This window comes from Takifugu flavidus, chromosome 8, assembly GCF_003711565.1.
Source record: "Takifugu flavidus isolate HTHZ2018 chromosome 8, ASM371156v2, whole genome shotgun sequence".
In the NCBI taxonomy this organism is placed as follows: Eukaryota; Metazoa; Chordata; class Actinopteri; order Tetraodontiformes; family Tetraodontidae; genus Takifugu; species Takifugu flavidus.
In genome coordinates, this window is record NC_079527.1 from 7,855,539 (window position 1) to 7,880,643 (window position 25,105).

At 45.0% G+C, this 25,105-nt stretch overlaps 1 protein-coding gene across 2 annotated transcripts in view; it reads right to left on the bottom strand.

The window, feature by feature from the left end:
* cpne5a (copine Va) overlaps window positions 1-25,105 on the bottom strand; it is a 53,691-nt gene that overhangs the window by 14,241 nt on the left and 14,345 nt on the right. Inside the window, exons 4-14 of one of the 2 annotated variants that reach the window (XM_057041086.1) lie at window positions 24,160-24,263; window positions 23,165-23,204; window positions 21,045-21,059; window positions 20,783-20,859; window positions 9,809-9,872; window positions 5,665-5,768; window positions 5,376-5,480; window positions 3,497-3,538; window positions 3,285-3,360; window positions 1,871-1,924; window positions 1,334-1,395 (exon numbers count right to left, since the gene is read on the bottom strand). In XM_057041086.1, coding sequence (XP_056897066.1) covers window positions 1,334-1,395; window positions 1,871-1,924; window positions 3,285-3,360; window positions 3,497-3,538; window positions 5,376-5,480; window positions 5,665-5,768; window positions 9,809-9,872; window positions 20,783-20,859; window positions 21,045-21,059; window positions 23,165-23,204; window positions 24,160-24,263 — 743 coding nt within the window. The remainder of the gene's footprint in view (window positions 1-1,333; window positions 1,396-1,870; window positions 1,925-3,284; window positions 3,361-3,496; window positions 3,539-5,375; window positions 5,481-5,664; window positions 5,769-9,808; window positions 9,873-20,782; window positions 20,860-21,044; window positions 21,060-23,164; window positions 23,205-24,159; window positions 24,264-25,105) is intronic. The other variant, XM_057041087.1, reaches the window with a different exon arrangement.

Here is a 25,105-nt window from a genome sequence, read left to right on the forward strand (position 1 = left end):
TTTTTATAGTTGATTTTTAACTGTGCATGTTTTCCTCAGCAGCACCTGCTCTGTGTGAAGTCATCCTCAACTACAAACATCTTCCTCCCTCTATTTGTGCTAAATAAACAGGACCTCATCCTTCCCCTGACATACTTTCCCCCCTCTCCCCCCCCCCCCCCCCCCCCTCTCTCCCTCTCTCTCTGCCCCCCCTCTCTCCCTCTCTCTCTTTAATGGAAACTCTTATGATAAGATCCAAATGAAAGAACACATAGAAAGAACAGTCTCCTGAAACACTTGCAGGATATTCGGGATTGTTCATCTTAACATGCCATCCAGGGCACGCTGATTACAGACCTCCGCTATCACAATCATGAATCAAACATGTGCTTTTGCCTGATTATCTCTTCCTTTTTTTGCCCCAATGACAGAAAATGAAAAGTGGGAGATACTAAGAGAGCACATGCCCCAGAATCCACTTATCCCACTGCTTCTATTTAGGTTATTCCCATTCTGTGTTTTTCTGAACATGAAATGATATTCCAATCCCTCCATAACTGAGACCCTGCAGACTTGATCCTTCCTCCATCTTCCAACGGTGTTTCATGGTTAGTAAAGGTACGATGTGAGCGTGTGTGAGTGCGTGTGTGAGTGCATGTGTGAGTGTGTGTGAGCATGAGGGAGACCAACAGGACAGATCTGGGACACTGAGCCATCAGCGGCGACACAGAGGGAAACTAAAACCAGGGCATCCGCTGGAAAACATTTCCATCTCTGACAGGTTGCCTGTACTTAATTAAGCTCTCAGATGTGGTTCATATTTAAACACCGTCATTCATATTCATTTGGACTGAGGGCGGGGCCTCTCCGAGGGCCGCGCTTCTGTCACGTGTGGAAAATTCCAGCCGTTCCCTTCTTTACAGTCAAAAAGATGAGTCTGTGTGTTTGGGGTGCAACAGGCAGAGGAGCATTAATTCTACTCTGAGATCTACTCAATCTCATTTTTTCACTGACCTGGACGGTCTGCTGATCCTTCAGGGGGATTTAATTTGAAACGTGATTACATCTTTACCTCAAGTTAACATAGAATCCAGAACTGAGTTTGTGGGCAGTGCTGTTGAAAAGGGAAACATATGCAGCAGCAGCCAGGAGCTCCTTTCTGTCGGTCAGAGCATTCAAGCAACAGAAAACCTGCACTTCCTGCACTGGAACGTGTGGCGTTTCAACTTCCTGAACTTGACCTGGACTTCTGGCTGGAGGGCTAACAACACGTCACATTTGGTGTGAATCTTAAATTGCATGTTGTAGCTTGAGAAAACTGTGTATAAGTAGCAAAAAATGTGACCAAACTCACCCCCCTTTGATATAATCCAGGAAGGTGTGCTCTGACTCCACGCTGAAGGATAACAAGGACACCTGAGGGAGGAAAAGAAAAGTCCACGCAGCTTATCTGATGCCTAATAATGAGGTAAAATAATTAACCCGCTACATTAACGCTGACAGTGACACTGAGCTAACCGCCCACAAAATAAGATATTCACACATGCTGCTGACACCTGTGCGGAATTAGAATTCCAATCACGGCGAGGGATGATCAGCATGATGGATAAGTAAGCACAGATTTTAATTACACAGCAATCCAAAGCAATAGCAGCCAAATATTTCTGCAAGGCTACGCTTCATTCTGAACATCCATCTCTGCGTTTCCTGACTCTGGCACCGGAGTGAGCCGCACAAAAACGTTGCAGAGATCCCGGGTACCCGTCCTGTTCTGGATCACGCAAATATTGCCCCATCTGCTTAAACGCAGTGTTTGGCGCTGGATATTTCACACTCTACATCCTGCTCCGTGCAGGCACGTGCACGCTCTTATCTCGGAGCTCCGACTCACCGTTCCAGAGTTGATGTATCTCTTCTTCTTTAGTTTCTTCTTGGCGTTCATCACCTGGTTCGAGGGAGGCGCAGAGAACATAATGACAATGTTAACTTGCAGCACAATTCTCTGTACCGCCCCTTGGGCGAGGATAATAAAAATATCTTTCTGTGCTTACTCCACGTCTGCGTGGGTAATGGAGCATCGGGAATGAGCCCAATAAACACGACAGGTGAGAATAAGATAACATTGATCATGCCTTACAGCGAGGCTCCTGGGGTGGGGGTGATGGGGAGGGCTTATGAGAATCTGCAGCCTGATAAAAGCTCTTACGCTCACGGACGATTGGAGCACGCCTGTCTGAGGGAGAGCGAGGACTAAAGCACCAAAACATAAAAATATGGGGCCGATATTAGCAATTACATCGATCTCCGCTTCAGTCCGCTGGTACAGTTTGATATGTGCGGTTCAGTGAGCCATCAAGGTCAACCCCCTCTGCTGCTCACGCAGCTCTGCAGACATGAAACACGCGGCTGGAGAGGAATGGACTGGAGAGTAAAGGAAAAGATACTCCGCTCTCCTCCTCTCTAGAGCTGCGACCACCACTTGCTCTCCGCTGTGAGCCCAACATCGCATCGGGGGATTGCACGTGTCAGGCCGATCACACGGGAATCTGAGAGGTGCCGAAACAGTGCGGACAAGCGACCTATTCAGCCAGTGAAAATCTGCCGTTTCCAAACGTATCTTGACGTGAGCGCGTGAAGATTTCTAATAACAGCAAAGGAATTCTGGGCGAACTAGTGCTCCTTCTTCTGACATGTGTGAAAGGGCACCTCTGCCTGACGCTCGCCGCTCCTCTCTCTCACCTGTCCTCATCTATCCCCCTCTTCCTCTCTTCACGCGCTCTATTCTTTAAGCTGCCTCCATGACTAATTCAGAAGCTAATGTAACATGGCAAGTGTTTTAATGAGCAGGGTCCAATAGGAGCCTCAAGGCTCCTTACAGTAATAGCCGTTCCAAACCTCCGTGGACTATTATAGGGGGAAAAAAGAGACCGACACCTTTGTTTCCATTTGATTTCTCACCACAAACATCCCTACTTCACCGGTCGGCTGCACAATTTCACTTTTCAGCTGTATTATGACATAGGTGAGGAGAGGTGTTCTCTCGCAAATGTCAGACTTGTCAAACCTCCAGAGTCAAAGGTCACAGATCTGCTTTCAAACCAAAGAGTGTTTTTCACCGCGGGCTTGTTTTTGGTGCATTAACACATCATCGATAAGTGACTTACTTTCCCTCTGTGAGCTCGAACCTACTGTGCAGTCCAGCCTGGAAAACTCTTCAGGTGTAACCGCACTCTCGATTTTGTATAAAAGCCGTGGGAGAGAAGGCAGAGTGGGTGATAACGGTATCGATCATTTTCTCCTCTCACCTCGTACACGTTTGATTGGCCCTGACCGCGACACAGCTCTTTGTAGCTGGTGGTGAATTCGCCGATGAAGTCGTGGCTGCAGAAACCAGACAGAAGGCGCATATATGTAGATAGAGGTTGGGGAAAAAGCAACAAGAAATGAAAGTCAAAATATTAATGACCAATTAGTGACATAAATTCTCTGGCTAACTGTGCATGGATGCGTCCTTTACCTCCCATCTCTGTCCCAGTCATAGATTTCCACTTTGATTGTCCTGTAAGAATAAAAAGCCTTTTATTTTACATTCAAATCACGAAGAAGCCACAATTTCAAATGCCCTTGTAATGGAGACAGAGCTCATCTGAAACTGGAGAGGAAAGTTACTGTTGTTGCAACTCATCTCTTATCAGGAGGACCGAGGATCAGTCACAGAAAACATTGTGCTGTCCAGGCAAACAGGTGTCGGTGCTGGCCGAAGAACCCACAACGCGAGAGCGCAAACTGTTTCCAATCAGCGTTTGAAGCAAAAATACGTTTTCTCCTGCATTAGGATCAGCAGAATTCATCACAAGTTTCAGTGAAGTGTTACGCAGACAGACACACAGCCTCCTGGGAGATAACATATTTTTGTGCTCTTCCAAAATAAGCTGGAACACGGGGGAGGCTCTTTCTTCTTAGTGCTCGCACGGAGCGATCGCTAACATGCAAGTCCCCATCAGCTGCTGTCAATCACCCAGGAGCAGGAAATAGTGTCGGAGGGCTGATCTATTAGCCTGACCTGGACTCCTCCTGTCTGTCATAGTTGTGATCTCTGAAGCTCAGGGACAAGCATCTCACTATGAAGCAGAAGATCACTCTTAATACTGAAAGCCTTCTTGATGCTTTTAACCAAGGGATTGACCCTCGCAGTCAGGCGATGCGCCGGTCGTTAGTCTGAGTCCTTTTCTAATAGTGAAGGGTGATGAGAGGCTCTACAAGTGAAGATTAGTCAGTTTGAATTCTGCTCCGACACCATCTGAATGTGTCGGGGGAGACGGGCCAGATGCTCTATGATCGTCATTAAAGGAAGAAAAGAACAAGATTCAAATGAGGCTGAAAGGGAAAGGAACTGTCAAATATGAGTCCGACATAAATCAAGTCACACGGCTTTGCCTGCAGACGCGTGGTGTCGTAAACCTTCTGGTTTCATCATGTCTTTTAATAATCTATCATCTTTTTATGGCCATTCTCAATCCATATCACAATAAACATGTATTAGAAAAGTAAAATATAGTACTGCAGGCAATACAACTTGCCCGATACTTGCAATAACCAATCAGAAAGTCTGCTCCCGTCACCTTTAAGGGCAGGTGCAGCTTGTAGGATTAAAGTCAGACGAGCGCCTGATGACAGCGCACCAATCTGAGTAAGATGTGAAAATCAGCGCTGTAGCTCTTCATCAGTATAGCACAACAAACTGGATATTCCACATTAAACACCTTCAGTAACAAAATATCCCCCCGCGCTCAGAATCCTCTGAGGGAATCGGGTCTTTTCTGCTCTCACTACATCTGTCGGACCCAATTAGCGTCTAAAGGGAGGTGAGCAGAGATGTGATTGGAGTGAAGAGCCTCGGTTGACACCCGGCAGTGCGGAGAGGGCAAAGTCTGACATCCTTAAATGACACACACACACACACACACTCTCACACACACACACACACATGCTATACCAGTGTTCCACTGTTACTCCAGTCGCCTGTCAACATTTAAAACTCTTACAAAAGTGTGTCTGGTCCCTTGGTAACCTAAAGGTATGAAATGTCACTAAAGCAGCCAATCAGAAGCATGAAATAACATTAGCCTGATTGTGGCCAAATCAATGAACACTTTGGTAAAGAAGCCTGCAGACAGAAACTTCTGTTAATTTTCAGTTTCTGGAGCAGATTAAAAAAAACAGCAGGAAATCTAAATTTGGAGCCCCCAACCGATTTTAAAATCAAGTACCGGTATATTGAAACAGCACGGTCCTTATTTCCACTGGAAAATAACAGTATGTGTCTGTGTGGAAAGGTGTGTGTGTGTGTGTGGGAGGTACTCTTGTTTATGTACACATGGGTGGACCGGGGTTACCTCTCATAGTCTCCGTTACAGAGGGCTCTGACGGGGATGGAGAAGGCCTGCCACACTGGGTTCAGAGTGTTCTTCATCACTTCAGTCTTGTGGCAGATAGTAAACCTGGAGATCAACAGAGATTTAAACTGCTCCAGGAAAAAAGCAGGTGGTGCTGTGAAACCGTCCTATATTTTCCTGATAGAACAGAATATTATGAATCGGAACCAGATTCTCTAAACCTTTGTTCTCCTTGTCTTTGATGTCCTTACTTTTCCTTTGTTAGCTCAAATAAGGAGGAAGAACTTACGTGCCATCCTCATTGCTTCTGTAGAAGACCATGAAGGGGTCAGACTTCCCAAAAAAGTCCTTTTTATCCAGTTTGTTAGCGCAAAATTGCATTGTAGCACAATCCTGCAGACAAATGAACACAAACAGAGTGAGAAACTATATACATAGCAAAAATGTAGAGTTTGTAAATCCTTCTGCCTTTTTGTCTCCCATTGTCTGCCTGTGCTGCACGCCAATATATAAAAGGATTAAATCAACGTTCAGACCGAATCCTACAAAAGCGTGCTGAAACCAGCCAGTGGGCTCCATTTTCCAGACCCTGCAAACACATTCATTAGCATTCCTTTGTTATCCCACCTAACGACAGTGGTACAGGATCCTGGATATCAAATTGAAAATGCCTCATCGTGCTGAATATAATCATAGTAACAGTATTAGAGATCACACTGAGCCACAGAAATGGATCCTCAAAACCTGCACATGGAGGAGGGAGGGCTGTGTACAAAAAAGATGTGGATGTGTGAGTGCAGCTAATGATACATTAGAAAGGTTGGTATTACCATAATTACACTCATTCAGGCAGCATTTCAGATGTGCGCTGCAATAAAAATGCCCTTTAATAACCTTACAGTCTGCTCTTCTCTGAGGTCAAAGTGATTCTTTGCGCTGTGTTTAATAAAATATGACAAACTGGTCATTCCAGAAAATATGCATGCCCGAGCCAACCTTGTGCATTCAAGTGTCTTATCTTCACATCTTAGGGGTGAGATATATAACCTGAAGCATCAGGAGGCTTCAGATTTCAGGGACAGGAGGGATTTTTTTTTTAACCCAGTTGTTCTGGCAGGCTTTTAGGTTTTTGAAGTGCAGCCATTAACATCTGACTCAGCGTGGTGCTGGCAGGGCCTCCATCGATTTCTCTGACCCACTTCAGTCTGGTGCACAGCACCTCTGACCAGTTTCCCCTCTGATGTCCATCATTTCTCTGTCTGAACATACCAGACACAGAGTTTGAACCTATATACGAATGCCGTTAAATAAACAATGCAGGTTTATTACAGTTTCATGTGGCTAACTAACAGCAGTGTTGGGAAAAAGGCTCTTCTGTGATCATCTGTCTAGGTAATGGGGTTAGATCCCATCCCAGCAGTTACCAGCCAGAGGTGGGAATACACTCCAGACACACAACGTCAGCCATATGCGCATGTATTTGGACTGTGCTAAGCCCCGCACCGCCTGTTATTCCAGTCATTCATGCATAACAGCCATTGATTCCTCTTCTGCAGGTGAAGCGCCTGTATCCAGGCAATCCCGAATGCCTTGCAAAACGGCACGCTTGCTTCACAGCTCATACGGGAAAGTTGGTCCAAATCGAGTCAGCGATGATGTTCAAGGGGAAGAGCTGAAAAGAGATGGAAAGGGGGCGTCGGGCATCCATGGAAATTTCTCTCCGATGTTGCTGAGAGATCAACACCTGTCGAAAAACCCACGTCTGTTGCACGAAAGAACCCGATCAGGCGAGAAAAGAAGATATCAGGCGAGCAGTTTGGACCTGTGGTGTCTGTAGGTGTCCCCCGACGGCTGCTAACGAGAACATCTAATTTTCCACGTCCCTGTTGTGGCTCAATTTCTGTATTAAGACCGAAACTCATTGCGCCGGGGACATTTACTCGGGTCAGTTGTCCAACCTCTTAAAACCAGATGTAAGTGCCCTGCTTAGCCCCGACACATCCTCTACGTGGTGACTTAAACCTTCATTAGGCACAGATAACACATAACCACTTTAGCTCCGAGCTCATTAAGTGGAGGGAAAATGCGGAACATTCATTTCATCCGCTGAGGCTTAACAACATCAGGGGAGTTCTGACTTCAGTCAGCCTTCCTGTTCTGGTATCTGACAAAAATATCTCTGGATGCGTGGCAGAGGAAGGATAACTTTCAGAATGTGACTCTTAAGGTTCAAGGGAATGGGAAATATGTAAATACTTGATTTTATGTTAAATCAGCTTATTGGGTCCTTCGAATCAGAGCGACTAGAGGATTCAGGGATGGAGGTGCTCTTGGCACTTTTTCTATCATGACTGGAAGCTGCAGGTGACGGTTGTCTGTCGCAGTAATGGGCTGTTTTCCACTGGTGGGAGAAATATATCAAAAGGTGGACAAATCTGTCCAGTGCTACTGAAATCATTGCATCTATCTCAGAAAGTCTTATCATTAACTCCTCGTTTTAATAAACGGTAATAGCTATTACTTATTTTGCTATAGCTAACTAGCAGCAGATTTTCAATAACACTATCACGGCAACATGAAAGAACTTATTATGGTATTTATAGGGGCACAGAGAAGTGGACAGTAAGAAGATGATTTCATTTTGGATGCTTTGACTTTGTAGGAAAATAAAAACAGGGCCGTAATCGTCAAACATAAATTGTGTGGACTAAAACAGCTTGACTAATACTTTTAATTAGAGAGATTCAGGTCAGCATAATGTAAGGGAGAGCAGCATGACAAATTAGTGGTTGTAATAGGTTTAAATAGTGTTGCTTTAGCGTAACCTGATGCTGCGCCGGTCCCCTGGTGCTGTGCTTTGGTATGGAGGTTTACTTCGATGTAAATCAAACAGGGAGCGTTCCTGTCAGAAGGCGAGTCACCTGCTGCTCGGCATGTCATATGTGCCAGACGTAATGACAGCCAAGAGGAAGAGTTTGATCCATGCAGGAGCGTTGTGCCGTTTAAGCTCTCCTGGCTGAGTAAGGCGAGAGGCGGCGGTCCCTGGGGATCTTTTCCTGTCAATTCCCCAAACAAGAGCGGTGCTGTTTATCTCCGGGAAAACCGCGACCCCATCTCCTCTGTATATTGGTCACAGGTGGCTTAAGGACCAGCATTCAGGTAATTCCTAACTGATCAAATTCACACATGTGGGACTTGTACTGACAGCAGGGTCTTTGCTTACGCCCCCAGTGTTTCCATTCAGAGCTTCGATCCGTGTAAACAGGGTTAGACCGGAGTGACACGACAAGCCTCTATCACTTTGGACCAGTCTGGGCCACATGTACCAGTGATGATCATTTGCATTTATATTAGAGAATCCCTTCCTGAAGTGGTGCTCGTCAATGATTATGCTAACTGTGTCATCACCCCCACCTGATGACTCACACCCTTCACCAACTGTGGCGCTTTAATGTGGTCGAGGCCCAAATCAGGGGCAATCATCAGTAGTTTGTATCAAAGGGGTGAGTTTCACATCTCACACTCATCTATTGGAGCCTCTTTATTTGTGACAAAATAAATGATGCCATTTAGAAAACTAAAATCCTAAAAAAAAAGCCCTCAAATTAATCGCTTATCAGATGCTATTTACCCAAACCATCTATTAAATATTTACTTTCATTTTAACTCTAATGCAGCCCTTGAAGCTAGTGGAGTGCTTTGCAACCTGTGTGGGAGGGCTGTTTTCAGATAACAAATCTTTTATTTTTGCTCCTATGGCTGAAGAAAACCAAAGGACACGTTAATAAAAATGACTGGTTGTTTAACGCAGCACACGCAGGAAGAAATTTGTCGTAGTGTTTCCAGTGAATGGGCCAACATATTCAGTGTGAGTGGGTGCACAATTTACTGCAGACAAAAGGCGATTGCACAGCGACAGTTATTGCTGCTGGTTTACTGCAGGCAGTTATGATACGGGAGGGAAGGCTGCAGGCATGTTCAATGTGTATCATGCAACTGTGTCTCCAGCACGCACCATTTCCCTGCTCTGCGTCTTGTGTATTGCTGTAGTGACATGCAATAATAATGATCAACAGCTTCAGTGAATATTCTCAATTAAGGTTTCGTGTAAAAATCTTCAAGGGTCAATTTCAAAATTGCTCACCAAATCATAAAGGGGAATACACCCAAGCATGTGAACACACACACACGCACGCATGCAGGCATAAACACCCGTGCACAAACACACACTACACTACTATCACTGTGGTAACCTTAAAACTCTTTGCCTTGGAGCCTTTAAACCCCGAAACAACCATTTAAATTGCATGCATGTGCATGAATATTAGTGTGGGCCTCACTATGTACAATGGACAAGAGCACACACACACACACACACACACACACACACACACACACACACACACACAAACACATACACACAAAAAACTTACTCTGCAGTTTCCCAGCTCCTCAGCTGACAGAATGATGGTTCCACATTTTCTTCCAGGTATCCCCCTGTGAGGAAAAAAAAGACTGTTTTTGCATGTCCATTTTGCATTAATTTTCCTTTATATTGCTCATATTGCAGCCCTTACAGCCTAAAAACTGGCTCATTGCCATTTTTGGTACCATTTTTCCACACTGATAATAGATCCAGTTTTATTATTTTTTTATTTTTTTCCTAATCTATGGCTTAAATTCAAAATCCACTTGTACTACAACATTGGTGTGACAGTCTGTCGGCTTTAATTAACACATTATTTAGTTTCAACGATATCAGTTCCATCAGTGGGATTTTTACCAAGATATAATGAGATTCAGAGAAGCCATTTTCCTCTGAATCTCTGTTGCTGGCACAGAGCAGAGACTTTAAAGCTTCGCATTACTGCAGTTATTTATGGGAATGGCTCTTATCAGTTAATCAAAACACATCTGAGTGAAGAAGAGGTTCCCGCAGTGCCTTCGTGGCTACAGGTGACCTCTGTTCAAAAGTTAAAAATAAATAAACAAATCTTTTTCTGACACTGCCATTTCTGTGCATCCACAAAAGAAGCTACAGCCGCCATTTCAGATACTCAAGAGGAATACAGTGTACCCTACATTCCAATCATTCAGTTGCAATTTTGACTCCTCTTAGAATGAAGAAGGAAATTACATAAGAGCCCTGCTGTAGATTGGAATGGGGGACGATCCTCAGAAGGTCAGATCCTCATTAAACTGCAACAGCTGACGTGACCCTCGGTACTTTATTCCACTCCGCAGGAAAATTGTACAATATTTATAAATATCATTTCAACCACTGATAGTTGGTTAGGCAGCGCTGGGTGTGTCAGAGGACCTATTAGGCCATCTGTGGTTCCTTCTGTCATAGCTGTCTGCGCAGGAAGACTTTGTATGGGCTGTAGTGGTTGGGGCGCAGGCTGCTTCCATTAACCTTTGCTGGCCTCGCTCAGGTTTTCCTGGATCAAGAACACAATACGTGTAATTCACTCGAACAGCAACTGCAGCTACTGATGTGTAAACTTTGATCACTGCCTCGGCGTAAATCCAGCAAGCAGCTGCAGATGTGGCGGTGTTTGCGTTAGCAGCCATCAACGTCCCAGCGAATTACCAGAAAATTTAAAATAAAGCCACCAGGGAGGGAGGAGGCAGGCTCACTTCAAACTCTACCAGGCTCCGTAAGAGCCCATCTCAAGGTGAATTAACCGCCACTGAATTATTTATGTTTCACTCCGAGTCATCATCGTGCACCGTGATGTGCCATCGAACTCCTCACCAATGAAACCAGTGCGCCCGTGGACCTCTCAGATCAGGTTTTAACCTCAGGTGTTACTAATGATTTCACAGCTGGGAAATGGTTTTCTGTGATGGTGAAATACCAGCAGTGGACTTTAAAAGCACGTCAGGCTTCTCTAATCTATGCAGCTGCGACTGCATCTCCCAAAAGGGCAATCGTCCTTTAAATTGGTTGTGAATTATTAACAACGGCGTTTCCTCTGACAATGACTGGTTACCAAGCCAGCACCAAACAGATGAAAACCCTTCCCGTCATTAATCCAACATTCAAATCTGACAGGTTTCTGAGTCGGTTCTCCATCGTGATTGTTGGTGATAAGAGATTTGCAGGCGTGAGATGCCTCATCCTCTCACTCAGGTTCTCCAATGGGAAAATACGCTTATGATGAAATGATGTGAAACGCATTGTTATGAGCCTCCCTGCTGTATTCGCTGCAAAAACATGTGCAGAAGGGCAAGTAACTGGGACAGCTATCAAATAAAAATGTTTTCATCTTTATTTTAATAGTGGGAGAAACGTTCAGTGATACTGAGATGACCAGATCTCCTGTGAAAAGAGATCAGTGACCTCAGTGGGACTAATACGTTTAAATATATTCTAAATAACATAAATACGATTAGGAGAGTGCTGAGGGTACACAGGTCCTTCAGAGGGTGTGGGACATTCCTGAGGGTCTTTGAGAAACTGCTGACTCTTCATTTAGTCTATGGAGTCATCTGCAGGGGCAGCAGCACATCTCCTGACAGGAGGAGGCTCCATTACTGTGTCATGAAGGCCAGCTCTGTCCTGCTGTGTCTCCCTGACCCAGTGCAGGTGGAAGAGGTTGATATTGTGTCTTAGCCTGCATCATAATTGTCTGCAACTTCAGTCAATGTCCACAAGCTAAGATGCCTGGTTATGTTTGTTCTACCTGTCTATTGCCAGCTGGTGAAGTGTGACTTTGAGCGCCCCTAGTGGTCAGTCACTGGGTTAGCAGACGTAAACCATCACATTCCAGCATGAACAAGAGCTCCTGGGGTCTGGTTTTCAGTGGTCATGTGTGGTTTCTCATTGAATTCTCCTGTGAAAGTGTCTCAACGTAACAAATATCAAAGAATGGATTTGCAAAACATCAACGACGATGACAATGAAACTCATTAAATGAGCTGCACCACTGAAAAAACACTGTGGTAGTAAAGCATGGCCCAATTTGAAACACCATGAAAATCTTACATTACATAAGAAAACAAGAAGATTAGACCAAACCGAGCCTGGGAGATTGCTTGGAAGGATAAAAATTTCATCAGGCTTGAGCGAGAGCATAGACTGCAGCCACGAGCCAGAATCAGCGCAGGTAATGAGATTGAGAGTATTTTCATATTAAAATATCATAATTATTTGGATCAGACATCTTTTACTGTCACACAGTTGATTGGTTTAGCACCTCGAGAGGCAGAAATAGACTTCTGCTATATGTCTGCAGAGACTTTCTTCATTTCCTATCTCAGAAATGAGGAAAACATTTGAGCCTATAATTGAAGTCATGAAACCATTTAATCCACCTTGTTAATAGATATAATTTACAAATGTGGAAATTATTCTCCAGTGTACGAATATGGTCCCGTGTATCATAAAATAATGATGCAATGGTTATGTATTATTGTCACATACTTGTTTTGTGTGTGTGTAAAGGCTCTGTAGGGCATTTCACAGATATTATACGTTATATGACTATAGCTGTATTCAACATGGCAAATTTGACTTTTCATCATTACGTATCAGACAACAGCATACGTGTTTCTGCATTAACACTCAAATGATGTTTGCCCAATGTGATTGCTGAAATGTAACGCCGCCATCTACATTTTGATTGATTTTCCTACAAACCTCATTTTCACTGTGAAATTCTATCTGCCACAGCACAAAACCTCCCGGGAAAATCAAAGTTCACCGGCGATACAGGTGTTGGATTGATAGGCTATCAACATTCATTCGTCTCTGCTGAAGACTAAATTCAAACCCACTTCATACTGCCGTTCAATGTTGTTTCCGGACGGAGGAAAACTAAAAGCCGTCAGCAACGCCGCAGTAAAACGTAGCTGTTTTTACCTTCTCCTTCAACATTTTGTGGCTTTAAGATAAAACAAAAAGAGAGTGGCAGAGACAACTACCGGTAAATTCCAGAATTAATTGCAGTCCTCCTCAGAGAAGATGGACAGCAGCCTGTCTGACTGCATAATAAGATATAATCAAGTCTAAAACCTTCCCGTATTACAGTTAGGTACTGGCAGCACGAAGCACATGCTAAGCGGCAATGATGTTCAATACTACTGCATAATTCAAACAGTCACTTAGCGTTTTCTCCTGGCACCCAGCAGACACGGCGCCATATGGCCCTGACCAATCCAATGGCAGCGTATGATGTGATTTACTGTATTAAAAATAACTGTGTGGGTCTCTTATTTGCTGTCATTAGTGTCAGCGAGGCCCACATCTCTCCTGGTGAGCAAAGACCCAGAGGATCAAATAAAAATCGGTACGAAAAAGAAATGCGCAGAGACAGCAGCAAAACGCGCTCATGAAGAGAAGCAACTTAACAGGGCAGAGGAAGGGTGGTCCAAACCCAGAGCTCGCCAGCTGTCCTGCCCAATTGTGTATTCAACTGCATGTAATCGCGCAATCATTTAGCGACCCCCCTAAGACATTTATTTCTTAAAAATAAATAAGGATCACAGTTCATTGCAGATGACACGCAACATTATGGAGATTTAGTCTCAATGCATCGCCTCCTGGATTTGTCATCCAGACCACACCGGTGCGATAGAATGGCGAATTGGACCGCCTGTATTCTCAATTACCCACCCGAGAGGAGGTGGGCTGCATGGAAATGTGGCTGGTGAAATTAAAGCCCGGAGAATGAGAAGGAAACGATTGTTGATTCCACTCACATTAGATCGTTAAGATGAAGAATGGTCGTGATATTTAACAACGCTGCAATGTGTCACACATTGCATGTGGGAGCCGGGGGGAAGGGTATCCGCTCGGCAGTCAGAACCCATGAAAACAAATCTCTTTTTTTCTTTTCCCACTCAGCTGCACGCCTCCTACGAGACAGAACTCATCGCAGCGCCATCGTGCTACGAAAATTGTAACTTTGCAATTTCACACCTGCGGATAAAGAAATTAAACCCTATTATGTGAGATTTTGGAGTGCAGCAGGACAGGAAATGGGAAATTTTTCACCACAGAAAAGAAGGATATCAAAACAGGGCCTGTCCCCATCAAGCTGCCCGGGGCCCCCCTGTTGGGTCACGCCTAGACAACTGCTTTGGGCCGGGTCAGAGAATAACAGAGATGAAAGATAATCTGAATTTTTGCCACTGTAGACATTCGAAGGAGTGGGCAGGACGTAGCTGAACAGAATTAGACAAGGTTGACAAAACTCTATGCAAGTTCAAATGGGATTATACCCTAATCCCCTTGATCTTCATGCACTGATAAAAAACATAATCCCTCACATCACCAGGATTAAAATAGAGGATGAAAAGTGCGCAAGCTAATACAAAAGGACAACAGAAATTCCCAGTTGTAGGTGTTAGAGAGAAAAAGATGTTGCTGCCTCCGTTTGAAGTTGCAAGATTCACCTCTGAAGCCTTGTTAGGATGAACAAAAGTCGGACTGTTTCAAAACCAGCAAAACCTGAGGCGCAGATGATATTGGAGGGACCAGCAAATGACAAAAAAGAATGGCATCATGCTATTCCACAGCCCCCCATCTGACTATTACATAAATACTTCAATGGTGCGATGAGATCATTGTTGCTGTTTTGATTGCAGCGCAGCCTTTAATCAGGATAATAATGTTTGATTTGTGTGCGATTTCCACAGATGAGGCACTCATCAATCGCCCGCGATCCCGTTGTGCTCCGACTCAGGAAGTGAGGATGAGGAAGAGATGTCAGAAAGGAAGCGACTTCCTCTCTCTTACGAACGCTTTAAAGTCAAGATGACTGTGTTCCCTCCAGCCAGGGCACCTCGAGGTCGCTTCAACATCTCCCCCTCATCTCCCACAGGACCAAATCATGCCATGATGTCAGGTGAAAATAGCTCTCTTAAGTTGCATTTTATTCCACTCAAGTTGGGAACATAAGTTCTCCTCGGGCACCTTTAGCCCTCTTTACCCAGCAGCGGCAGGAAGTGATGGAATTCCTATCACGCCACGCTGGCTTGTCCTGACCTCCTCTCTGGTCATTACTACAGACTACAGATTGCAATCAGATTGTTTCCAGCCACCGACTGGAGTTAAAAAGTGCAGGACAGCAGCAGGCTGTTATTCTCAAAAACACGTGAGACAGACGAGGTACTCTGTCTTCTTTGGAACCAGAAGGAAAAATGTACATTCAGCAAGCAGGTTTCCCCACACCTAAGCAGGAACTGCAATTATTAGAGGGGGCTTCTTGTTAGTGCTCAGCCTTTGAGCCCAAATTGGCATTTAGCTATGCAGCAGAATGCTCTAATTGTGTCTGATGTCCCCGGGCGGTGGGAGCTGATGGATGTAAAAGTCTAAAATGCTTCACCCACGACGAGTAAATACATGCAGAGACAGTAATGAAACAGTGTGTCCTTCGCTCTCCATCAGGAGCAATTCCAGATTCCAGATTTCACCATAAATGAACTGCCACAGAAAACACTTTCCCTTTTTAATTGTGTAGACCACTGCAGTGTGTCCCTGAGCCAGCCGCTGAATTGTCTAAACGCTTGAAAAGAACAGCAAGCCTTTAAAATTTAGATTAGACACAACTGATGAATAATTAAAGGACAATTCCTAATTCAGTGTACTTCAGGGTAAATTCTGAAAAGTGTAGCACACGTTGCTTGCTCTTTTCCATACTGCAAACTATCCATCCATCCATCCATCCATCCATCCATCCATCCATCCATCCATCCATCACCCACCCACCCACCCACCCATCCACCCACCCACCCATCCATCCACCCACCCACCATCCACCCACCCACCCATCCACCCATCCACCCACCCACCCACCCACCCACCCATCCACCCACCACCCATCCATCCATCCATCCACCCACCCACCCATCCATCCACCCACCCATCCATCCATTTTCTGTTCACCACCACCCTAGTCAGGGTGCTGGAGTCTGTTCCAGCACTATTGAGTGGCAGGAACACACACTGTCCAAGGCAGAACACACACTATTTACTCACACATACACAACACACAGTTAAATCACACTTTGGGAGGACACTGAAGGAAACTCACATGGGACAGAGACGACATGCAAACTCCACATGAGAAGAATCCTATATGTCACATGGAGAAGCTCCCACCTCTGTCACCATCTTTGTAGCTGATGAACCTCAAACAACCTTCTTCCAGAACAAATGAAGAGATAATTGCAAGTCGCTGTTTAAGATGGAAATAGCAGGTGTACGACGCGCATCCCACCGATGCTTCCCGCCGCAGACGCCTCTCGAGACAGAAGAACTCGAGGCCATGTCGTATGTAAATAGGTTCTCATTTCTCTAATGTCACACAGAGGACAAGTGGGTGTTGAACAAAGTTTTGTTGCCTTTAGAGTGAGCCACATCCAGGAATAAATCTGTAATGAATCACTTGAGAGGCGACAGATATTCCCCCAAACACCCTGCAATTAATAACTGGCTCCTAATCCTTAAAGTCAACACTCAGCCTTTGGTTACTTCATGTCCATTTTTATAGAAAAAAAAGATATGAAGCCTATAAATTGGCTTTATTACCTATTATAAAACAGCTATGTTATGGATGAATTTTAAAGATTGTCCGGGATTTAATTTCTGCATGAGCCACCGTGTCAATTGCGCTTAATTTTCAAAAGCAAGTGTTGACAGTTTTTGCTGGCGTTGTTCTTAATGCACAGGTTAAACTTTCATAATGTTGTTTATTCATTGTGTTCTAACATACCAGTGGATCATCAGAAGATCCCTGCAACATTCTTATTCATTATTCAAGTCCCACCTTCTGTCTCTGCATCCAGGAATAAGTTTCTCTTATTCAGCTTACTTAAATTCCCACTTTTTTTTATTACATCTGTTACTATTAAGGTAATAGTACTAGTTAATAATCGTGTTAATAATCGTGTTAAGTGTAGTGCCTTTTCCTGGGACCTCTGTTTTTTAATGGAGGGATGTACGGCACCTACTAATGCCAGGAATAAAATAAGATTCACCAACAATTCAAATGACTTTAACTTACTCTGACAGCATAAAAATGAGGAGCTGCTTGTCAGAGCCATTTGAAGAGGAAGCAAGCGGATTAGGCAGGTGGAAGCTGCTAAAATAGTGCCGCCTGGGCAAGATTTTCCTTCAAAAACTAAAAGCTATTTCACTTATAAGTGTTATTTATTATCTCCAAAAGGTTGCGGTAAAACAGCTGAGACAACTGCGACTGCTGCAGCCGCACTGTGAGCGGCAGGCAGAAGCGGAGGAGCCTATAGACCACAAGAAGGCTTCTGGGAGATTGTCAGTGAAAGAAAGGGATGGATTACCGAGCATAGCGTCAAAGCAGGGCACATTGTACTTGGAGAAAACTTTGTTTCCCGAAGGAGAGTTAGTTGAAGTGCATTCAAGTGTTAAAATAATGGAGGCTGGACACGGTACAGATGAACCCTTGATATTTGCTGCGCCTCTGAATCTACACCCATCTGTTGACAGAAAGATTTTTACAGAACACAACATATATTTCAACATGACAGCCCCTTGGTGGTGTGGTTGTGTTCTTGCTCCCGCTTCAAGCGTTCAGCTGGAAATTGGCGGTATAACTGTAGGCTAATGAGTTTAACATGCTAATGTCGTGTTGCAGTGCTATGGTGTAGTGTGTGGTATAATTGACTGTGCCGACAGAAAAGGTTACAGCCACTTGCACAGTATAATGAACACTATTATCCTGCCACCTACACATGCATCGGAATTCTTTGGCACAATACACGTAAGCAGAACCACATCATAGCAAATGGTTTGCGGCAAGAGAGATGAGATCCACCAGCATCAATCATTCAGCTCTTTATTTCTTCCAATAACTCTGGCACGAGCCAAATGCGATTAGACACTTTAATGATTTACAGACTCCATTACACCACTTTCAACTGGTGTGTGAAAAGACATACATCTTTTCATAAAGCAAATGGGTCAACGTGCTTGGAATGTCTGAAAACAACATTTGCTCGGAGAAGAAACAAAAAATATCATTAAAATATAATTTAGGTAAATTCCCCTACAGGAATGTGTGCACGTGTACTAGCATTGGATGCATGCCTGTGCTGGCATGAGGCCCATCATGCTGTAATGATGACTTGCTGTGCATTTCATGCTTCACAGTATCACACTAAACAAAGTATACTGCAGATGTGAGGTCCAAGAGCATGCAAAGGTGGAGGAGCTCCACCGCATAACAGATGGCAAATGTTTGTTATGGCAGGTTGGACCGTCACTCGTTCTGTCTCCTGCTGATGCAGATGGAGTTACGTTGTAAGTAAATTAACACGAAAGGTGAAACTTTATGTATCTGGATGAGAGAAGTGAGAAGAGGGCTCTGACGTTAAAATCAATGGACACAAGCTGGGAATGAAGCAATGCCAGGGCTGTGTGCAGGGGGAGGAGATCTGCTGGATGCTTGAGAGCACGACTGGAAGTGTGGGCCAAAAAAATGGAAAATGCGATAAAGAGAAAGGAGGTCAAAGTATGGAAATAAGAAACTGGCAGATGGAAGGAGGGGGGGTAAATGAGAGACAAAGAGTGAAGAATGGGGAGAAGAGGCACCGTTGTGCTTTTTAAGCAGGTCATGGGATGCAGTGTGCCTTGGAAGCGCTCACTTGGCCGTGGCTAACAGATTTCCCTGTTCCCTGCAAGAGCTGTTCCTCAAAACCATTGTCTAGAGGCACTGTCAGTGTTAGAGAGCAAGACATGGCTATTAAAGAGCTTCAGAGCAATCGTCTATCACATGAGGGGTGGAAACATCCATTAGCCCTCCACGGACAGCAGTCAAAAGGACAGGGCTGAATGACTTTGTGCTCTTAACTGAAAGTCAAGCGGAAGATTCAAAAGAAAACTAATCTCTTGTTTCCAAACTGTCTCACGCTCACAAGAGCTGAAGGAGAACAAGTTCATTCGAATAGCATCGCTATCATCAAGATCCGTCGTTGCTGAGTGTTACGTCAGACTCTCAGCGGTGATCGTGGCGTCCAGGGGAGCTGGAGAATCAATTTGTCCATATCTAGAGCTCCTGAGCATCCAGCCCGTCTCTGCTGCAACAAACCTGTGAATGCCGCCTCTTGATCCTGCCCATTTAGCACTGAAGGGCACCGAGCTCTATAATCCACCTCCCCCAGTCGCCGGCAGGGTTCACGGTCAACACCAAAGCCCTGTTGTTCACATGAGCAGCCCCACAGTTCAGGTCGGAGCCACCGCCTACTTCACATAAAGACGCAGGGCGTGCACTTCACAGAGAAGTACTTCAGACACCCAGACCTTTTGCCTCGCTCTCTAGAGACACACATGGGACTACACACCAAACACAAACGTGTGTGGGAGCCGCACTGGCTGCAGGCCCTTGAAACTCCCAGCGCCATGTGTCTCGCACCGACTTCACTCCACTCACCACGCAAGATCTCCTTCCTAATGACAGTAATTGAATTGAGGAAGCCCCCGGTCGTGTTCAATTACCCATTCCTATCTAAGCACATAGGTCTCATCTCTCAGCGTAATGCTTGATACAGATGGTCCCAGACGACAGACACATTCATCACCCTCTCATCTCTGCCGCCCTCCGTCTACGCTAGAATGCACGAAAGTGAAGCCTGAGAGGCGGCGCCACAAGTGTGTTTGCATAATTACATTGAAATTGTTCTTTTTGCCTGTAGTAAAGGAAAAACATTTCTCTGGCGCTGAGGGCTTCTTAATGATGTTGCCTGATGTTCTTATTCTGGATGTGGCACAATTACCACAGTGCACTCTTCTGCTACACACCTCTAACCTGCCCCTACGTTTAAAATCTGCACCATCCCCTGGTGGTGAAGAGACAAGGATGGTTTGAATGAGTGCGGTTAGCCTTAATAAACAAGCTTTTATTTCATTATGTTCATCTTCGTCACTTTATGAAATCACTGGGGGGACTGCAGACTGACAGCTTTGCTCCGCTCAGCAGTATCTTCAGGGCCACGAGAAGATACGCTGATGCGTTGTCTCACTTGGTTTATGTCAGAAAACTTTGAAAAATGATCAAGGCCGAATATAGCTGGAGGACCCGCACCTGTTCAAGCTTTTCTAGGATTAAATATCATATCTCTTCCTGAACTGTCAAAAAGTATGTTAACAAACTAGATCCCCATGCCAGATAGTCCTTGATTCTTTTTAAGACCACATCCATACATTCTATTTCTGTTTTTTCCATATCTATGTCCAGCTTTTACAGTTATGCTAACAGAAATCAAACACATGCACAACCCTACACTGAAATTCCAACAGTTGTGACTGCTGGTAATGCTGCTAATGAACATATTGATAATGGGAAGAATGTTTGCTCATCGCCTTGATGTCACACACCAGTAAGTGTCTGGTGGACATTTTGGGGCAGGTCAAAGGTCACACTCACCCGAGAGATTTCTCCAGGCGGCTGGCAGGCGAGCCCACGATCTCTCCAAGTGTGCAGTGGACCTGTCCCAGGAAGTCCTGCCGTGGAGGACGGGTGGGGTGGTAGCATATAGTTGGGTGGGGAGAGAGACACAAAGGTTTGGGGCAAAGGGAGGGGGTGTTTAGGTGTGTCAAGAAGAGTAACAAAGAGTTCTGGTGAGGAGGTAATCAATGTTAAAAGCATTGTAAGGTTGGAAATAAGGACATATGAGGCAGACACGTACGTTAAAGTCGGTTGGCTTCCAGGGTGGAGAAGGAAGAGGAAGAGGAAGAGAGAGAGACCAGGCAGCAGCAGTGACACAACAGAGCATATCATGGAACAGAAGGCACACGACTCAAATACCAGACTGTCATCAACCCAGTGCAAGAAAGAGGAGTAGATATGTGAAGGAGCAGATAGGGAGAATGGCAACAGCGGCGAGTCGGAGAGCCTCGAGGGGGGGGTTGGGTTGGAGAAAAAGAAAGTGAAAGGGCATGACAGATGGAGAGCAATGAACAACATGCTTCACACAAGGAGCATTCTGAGTTCAGGACATGCAGCACCAGGCAACAATAAAGGATAACGGCATCACCACGAATGAGGCACAACACTTGACAATGTGTCCGCTGTATGCAAACCAACCATATGTGTGTCTGTCTGATGTGGAATTATTAAAATACATTCAGCTTAATAGATGGCTAGAGGCTAACATTTAGCTCTTGGGTGCTCTGGTCTATCTGCAGGAGTTTCAACATGAGCTCGTGATAACCTTTGGCTAAATCCATCAGTCACATGTATAAATCAGCACCTGCAGGCTGCGTGTTTCATTTTTCATTCACTATTAAGGGACTGGTTGTTCCTCATGATGGCCGGAGACACCAAATGCAGCCGGCTGACTGTACAGTCGCACAAATACTGGTGCCCATCTGTTAATCAGTTCACACAGTATCATCTGCACAATGGCCTTTGCCTGTTATTTATTGTCAAATGCTTGACTGGGTTACTTTCCCCTATGCCATGAATACTAAAAGGACTTACAGTTGCCATGGAAACATGGGCAACAATTGACCTTCAAGATTCTGGAAGAACTGTTTTCATTCAGGATGAGCTGGTCAGGTGATTGTAAGTTCGGTTTTGTGGTGTCACTTGATCTATTTAACTATGTTACAGTATGTTCTTGTCTAGTTTTTGGTTCCCTGGTCCCTCATGTGCCTCGTACCCCCCCTTTTCCTTTTATTGATTTCCCTCCCCTGTGCCAGACAGCCTTAGTATTGTCCTGCTGTTTCCTGGGGGGGGGTTTCTAAAGCATTTGACCTGTTCTTTCAACATCTATAAGGCAGTTTCTGTTGTGTTAAGCCCTCTACTCACCATTTTAGCAATCTTAGAACCTAATTGCAAGTCACACTAAGATGCCAAATCTAATAAACTTCGGAACGATGCCAAGTTTTACAGCACGCAGTGATGATGCCACGGAATCACAGGCGAGGACAGCCGCCAATAAAGCTTGTGTCCATCTGCACAGGTAGCAGTTAAAGGCACTGACAAATCCAGTCCCCACTGGTGGCGATACATCATACTGGTAAGAGTTCTACTGCCACGACTCCATTAAGGGTTTTCTCTTTGTTTCAATACTTCATAGATGTTGTTTTCTGGTTCGTTTTGCCACCAGCACATCATTTCATGCTGCGTTTCTATTGGTTGGCCAGTCGACCATTGGACCAACACTGAAGCCATGACTGCATTTCTGCAGAGGCTGTTTCTTTCTGCTGGAACAAATCAACCCTGTAGAGGACTTTACGGATTTGTCGCCTCGTTGGGTAGATTGCTGTGTGCCAGCAGGTTAAACTTTAATATGAGTCTGGGCCTGTTTTGGACTGCTTTGATCTGATCTTGTTAGTTCTGGAAGGGAATCTTGGATCAAACTGTTTCATGAAATATAAAAATGGTCTTGAAAATCATAAATTTGACACCTTTGAAGCTGAGGAAATATTGTCCAGTGGTACTGAAATTAAGACCATTAATTACACAAATGTGTAATTCCAGGATCGTATCGCCAGAATGCAGGGGTGTGTTGAAAAGCTTTGATGATGATGATGCTTCATTTTTTATTTCAAAAGGGTAATGAGGGTAATTCATATGCAAAGACCATTACAGCTTCATAGGGCTAAATAGCCTCAAATAAAGGGCTGCAGGAACTGCAGGGTAAAGGCGATATTTTGCCATGTGAATCCTAACAAACATCCCTGCAGAATAAATGTGACCATTTGATTGTGAAAATGCTCGGTTTGCTCAGAACCTGCACCTGTCAAACATGCAGACATATTAATTCAAAGATGTAAATCAAGAATTTTCCACTTCACTTACATGCTTTGCCAAATCCGGACTCTTGGAATCAACATCATACCTAAAGTTTTAGAAAAAGACCCGAAAAACAGACATTAGAAAGAGACAGAAAGAAAATGTGAAACACTTCACAGTCAATAAGACTCAAGGCTCAGGTGGACATTATCTACTGGGACAAGTCATGAACTACACCTGTTAGCAGGAATGGGATTAATTCCAAGTCAGTCTGAGTTTATTAATGTAATTCCGGGAAGATTTCTGGGGAATCTTCCAATGCAGAGAAGATTTTGAGCATCTGCCAGTCAAACCTAATGTAACAGTAATTAAACCTCAGTCTGCGCTGCCTCTCTCGTCTGTGATAAAGAGAGATGTAAATGAGCAGCACTAATTATGATGGGATGCTCTCTCCCTCTCTTCCTCTTCCAGAGCTGTATCATGATGGAGCGCCACATGAATTCATTAAGTGTCTCAAAAGTCCTCAGAGATCTGTAGCGCCATCCTGGGATGAAGCGCTTGAAGACAGAGAAGTGGGGGGGGGGGGGGGGGGGTTGTTTATTGGGAAGAGAAAGTAGATAAAAACCATCCCAACACATAAATCTCAGAACAGGCATCTTCCTGACCCTCTCAGGAGTCTGCCCTTTATCGAGACCTATAAGACAGTGGGAGAGAGGAGGGGATGGGGTTAAATTCAGATATTTGCTTTGCTTAGCAGCAGGGAGATTAGGGGTAAAACTTCATATAAAATATTTATGGTCCTTATACCAGTCTCCCTTAAACGGATGACTATTGAGACATGCACCTATGAATAATTCCTCTGGAAGGAGCTGAGCTGCTGACAAAAGGGAAGAGGAGGAGGGGAGAGGGGTGAGATCAAATGAGAGACAGGAAAGAAAGAGCAGTGGAGGGATGGGGGACGACGGAGAAGATCAAATTCTGGTAGGAACAGAGGGAAGATGGAGAAGTGGGGGAGAAATGGCGCGTGTCCCCAGAGGACCAGATCAGAGGGAATAACTCACACGTCAAAGCGCAGGTTCTGCTTCTCCTCAAAGAAGTAGTCCAGGATGAACTTCCTGACGAAATCTGGGTTCAGCGTGTTGTCGATCACCTCTGTCCTCCCGAACTAGATCATAACCAGCCGGGACAGAAGAAGACAGATGAGTGTAACAGCAACGCCGCCGCACCCCCATCTCTCTGACCCTCAGAAACAATGAGGTGGGGGGGCGCTTTCAAGAGTCTGATCACAGCCGCCGCAGTCGACGGGGTTGTTGCTCTTTGAGGGGCGGACGAGAGCGACTTTTCACACTGTGTCTTCGCGCCAGGAGCTGTCACAAATGATTGGAAGACGGCAAACTATCTCCTGTTCCCCACCGTTACAGAGGAAATGGGAAGCCACCAGCGCAGGCACAGGAAAAACATTTGTCAATGAAACAGAGACAAGACACCATCTGATGAGCTGATGAACACATCAGCACACACACACTCCCACACACACACACACACTCACTCACACAGATGTAATTATTGTAGCCAAGATGAATAATTCAATGTCAGAGGACTGGTGTTGAGCTGCATAAATTAAGGGTCTGCGGCAGGAAGGGAACGACTCAACAGCCGTGTTTGGGGTTTAATGAGAGGAGGAACAGCAGGTACACCCGCTCACACTTGTGTGATTACAGCCAGTCAAGACAACAATCAAAGGTGCAGATTTGAACCCACACATCTATTAGTGCATCCCAGTGGCCTCTGCACACACGCCGCTCAAAATGGAGCTACATCCCCTGGTGGTGTGTGCTGTGGTCAGTGCTCCTGGTGGTGTGTTCTGTGGTCAGTGCTTCCTGGTGGTGTGTGCCGTGGTCAGTGCTTCCTGGTGGTGTGTGCCGTGGTCAGTGCTTCCTGGTGGTGTGTACCGTGGTCAGTGCTTCCGGGTGGTGTGTTCCGTGGTCAGTGCTTCCTGGTGTGTGT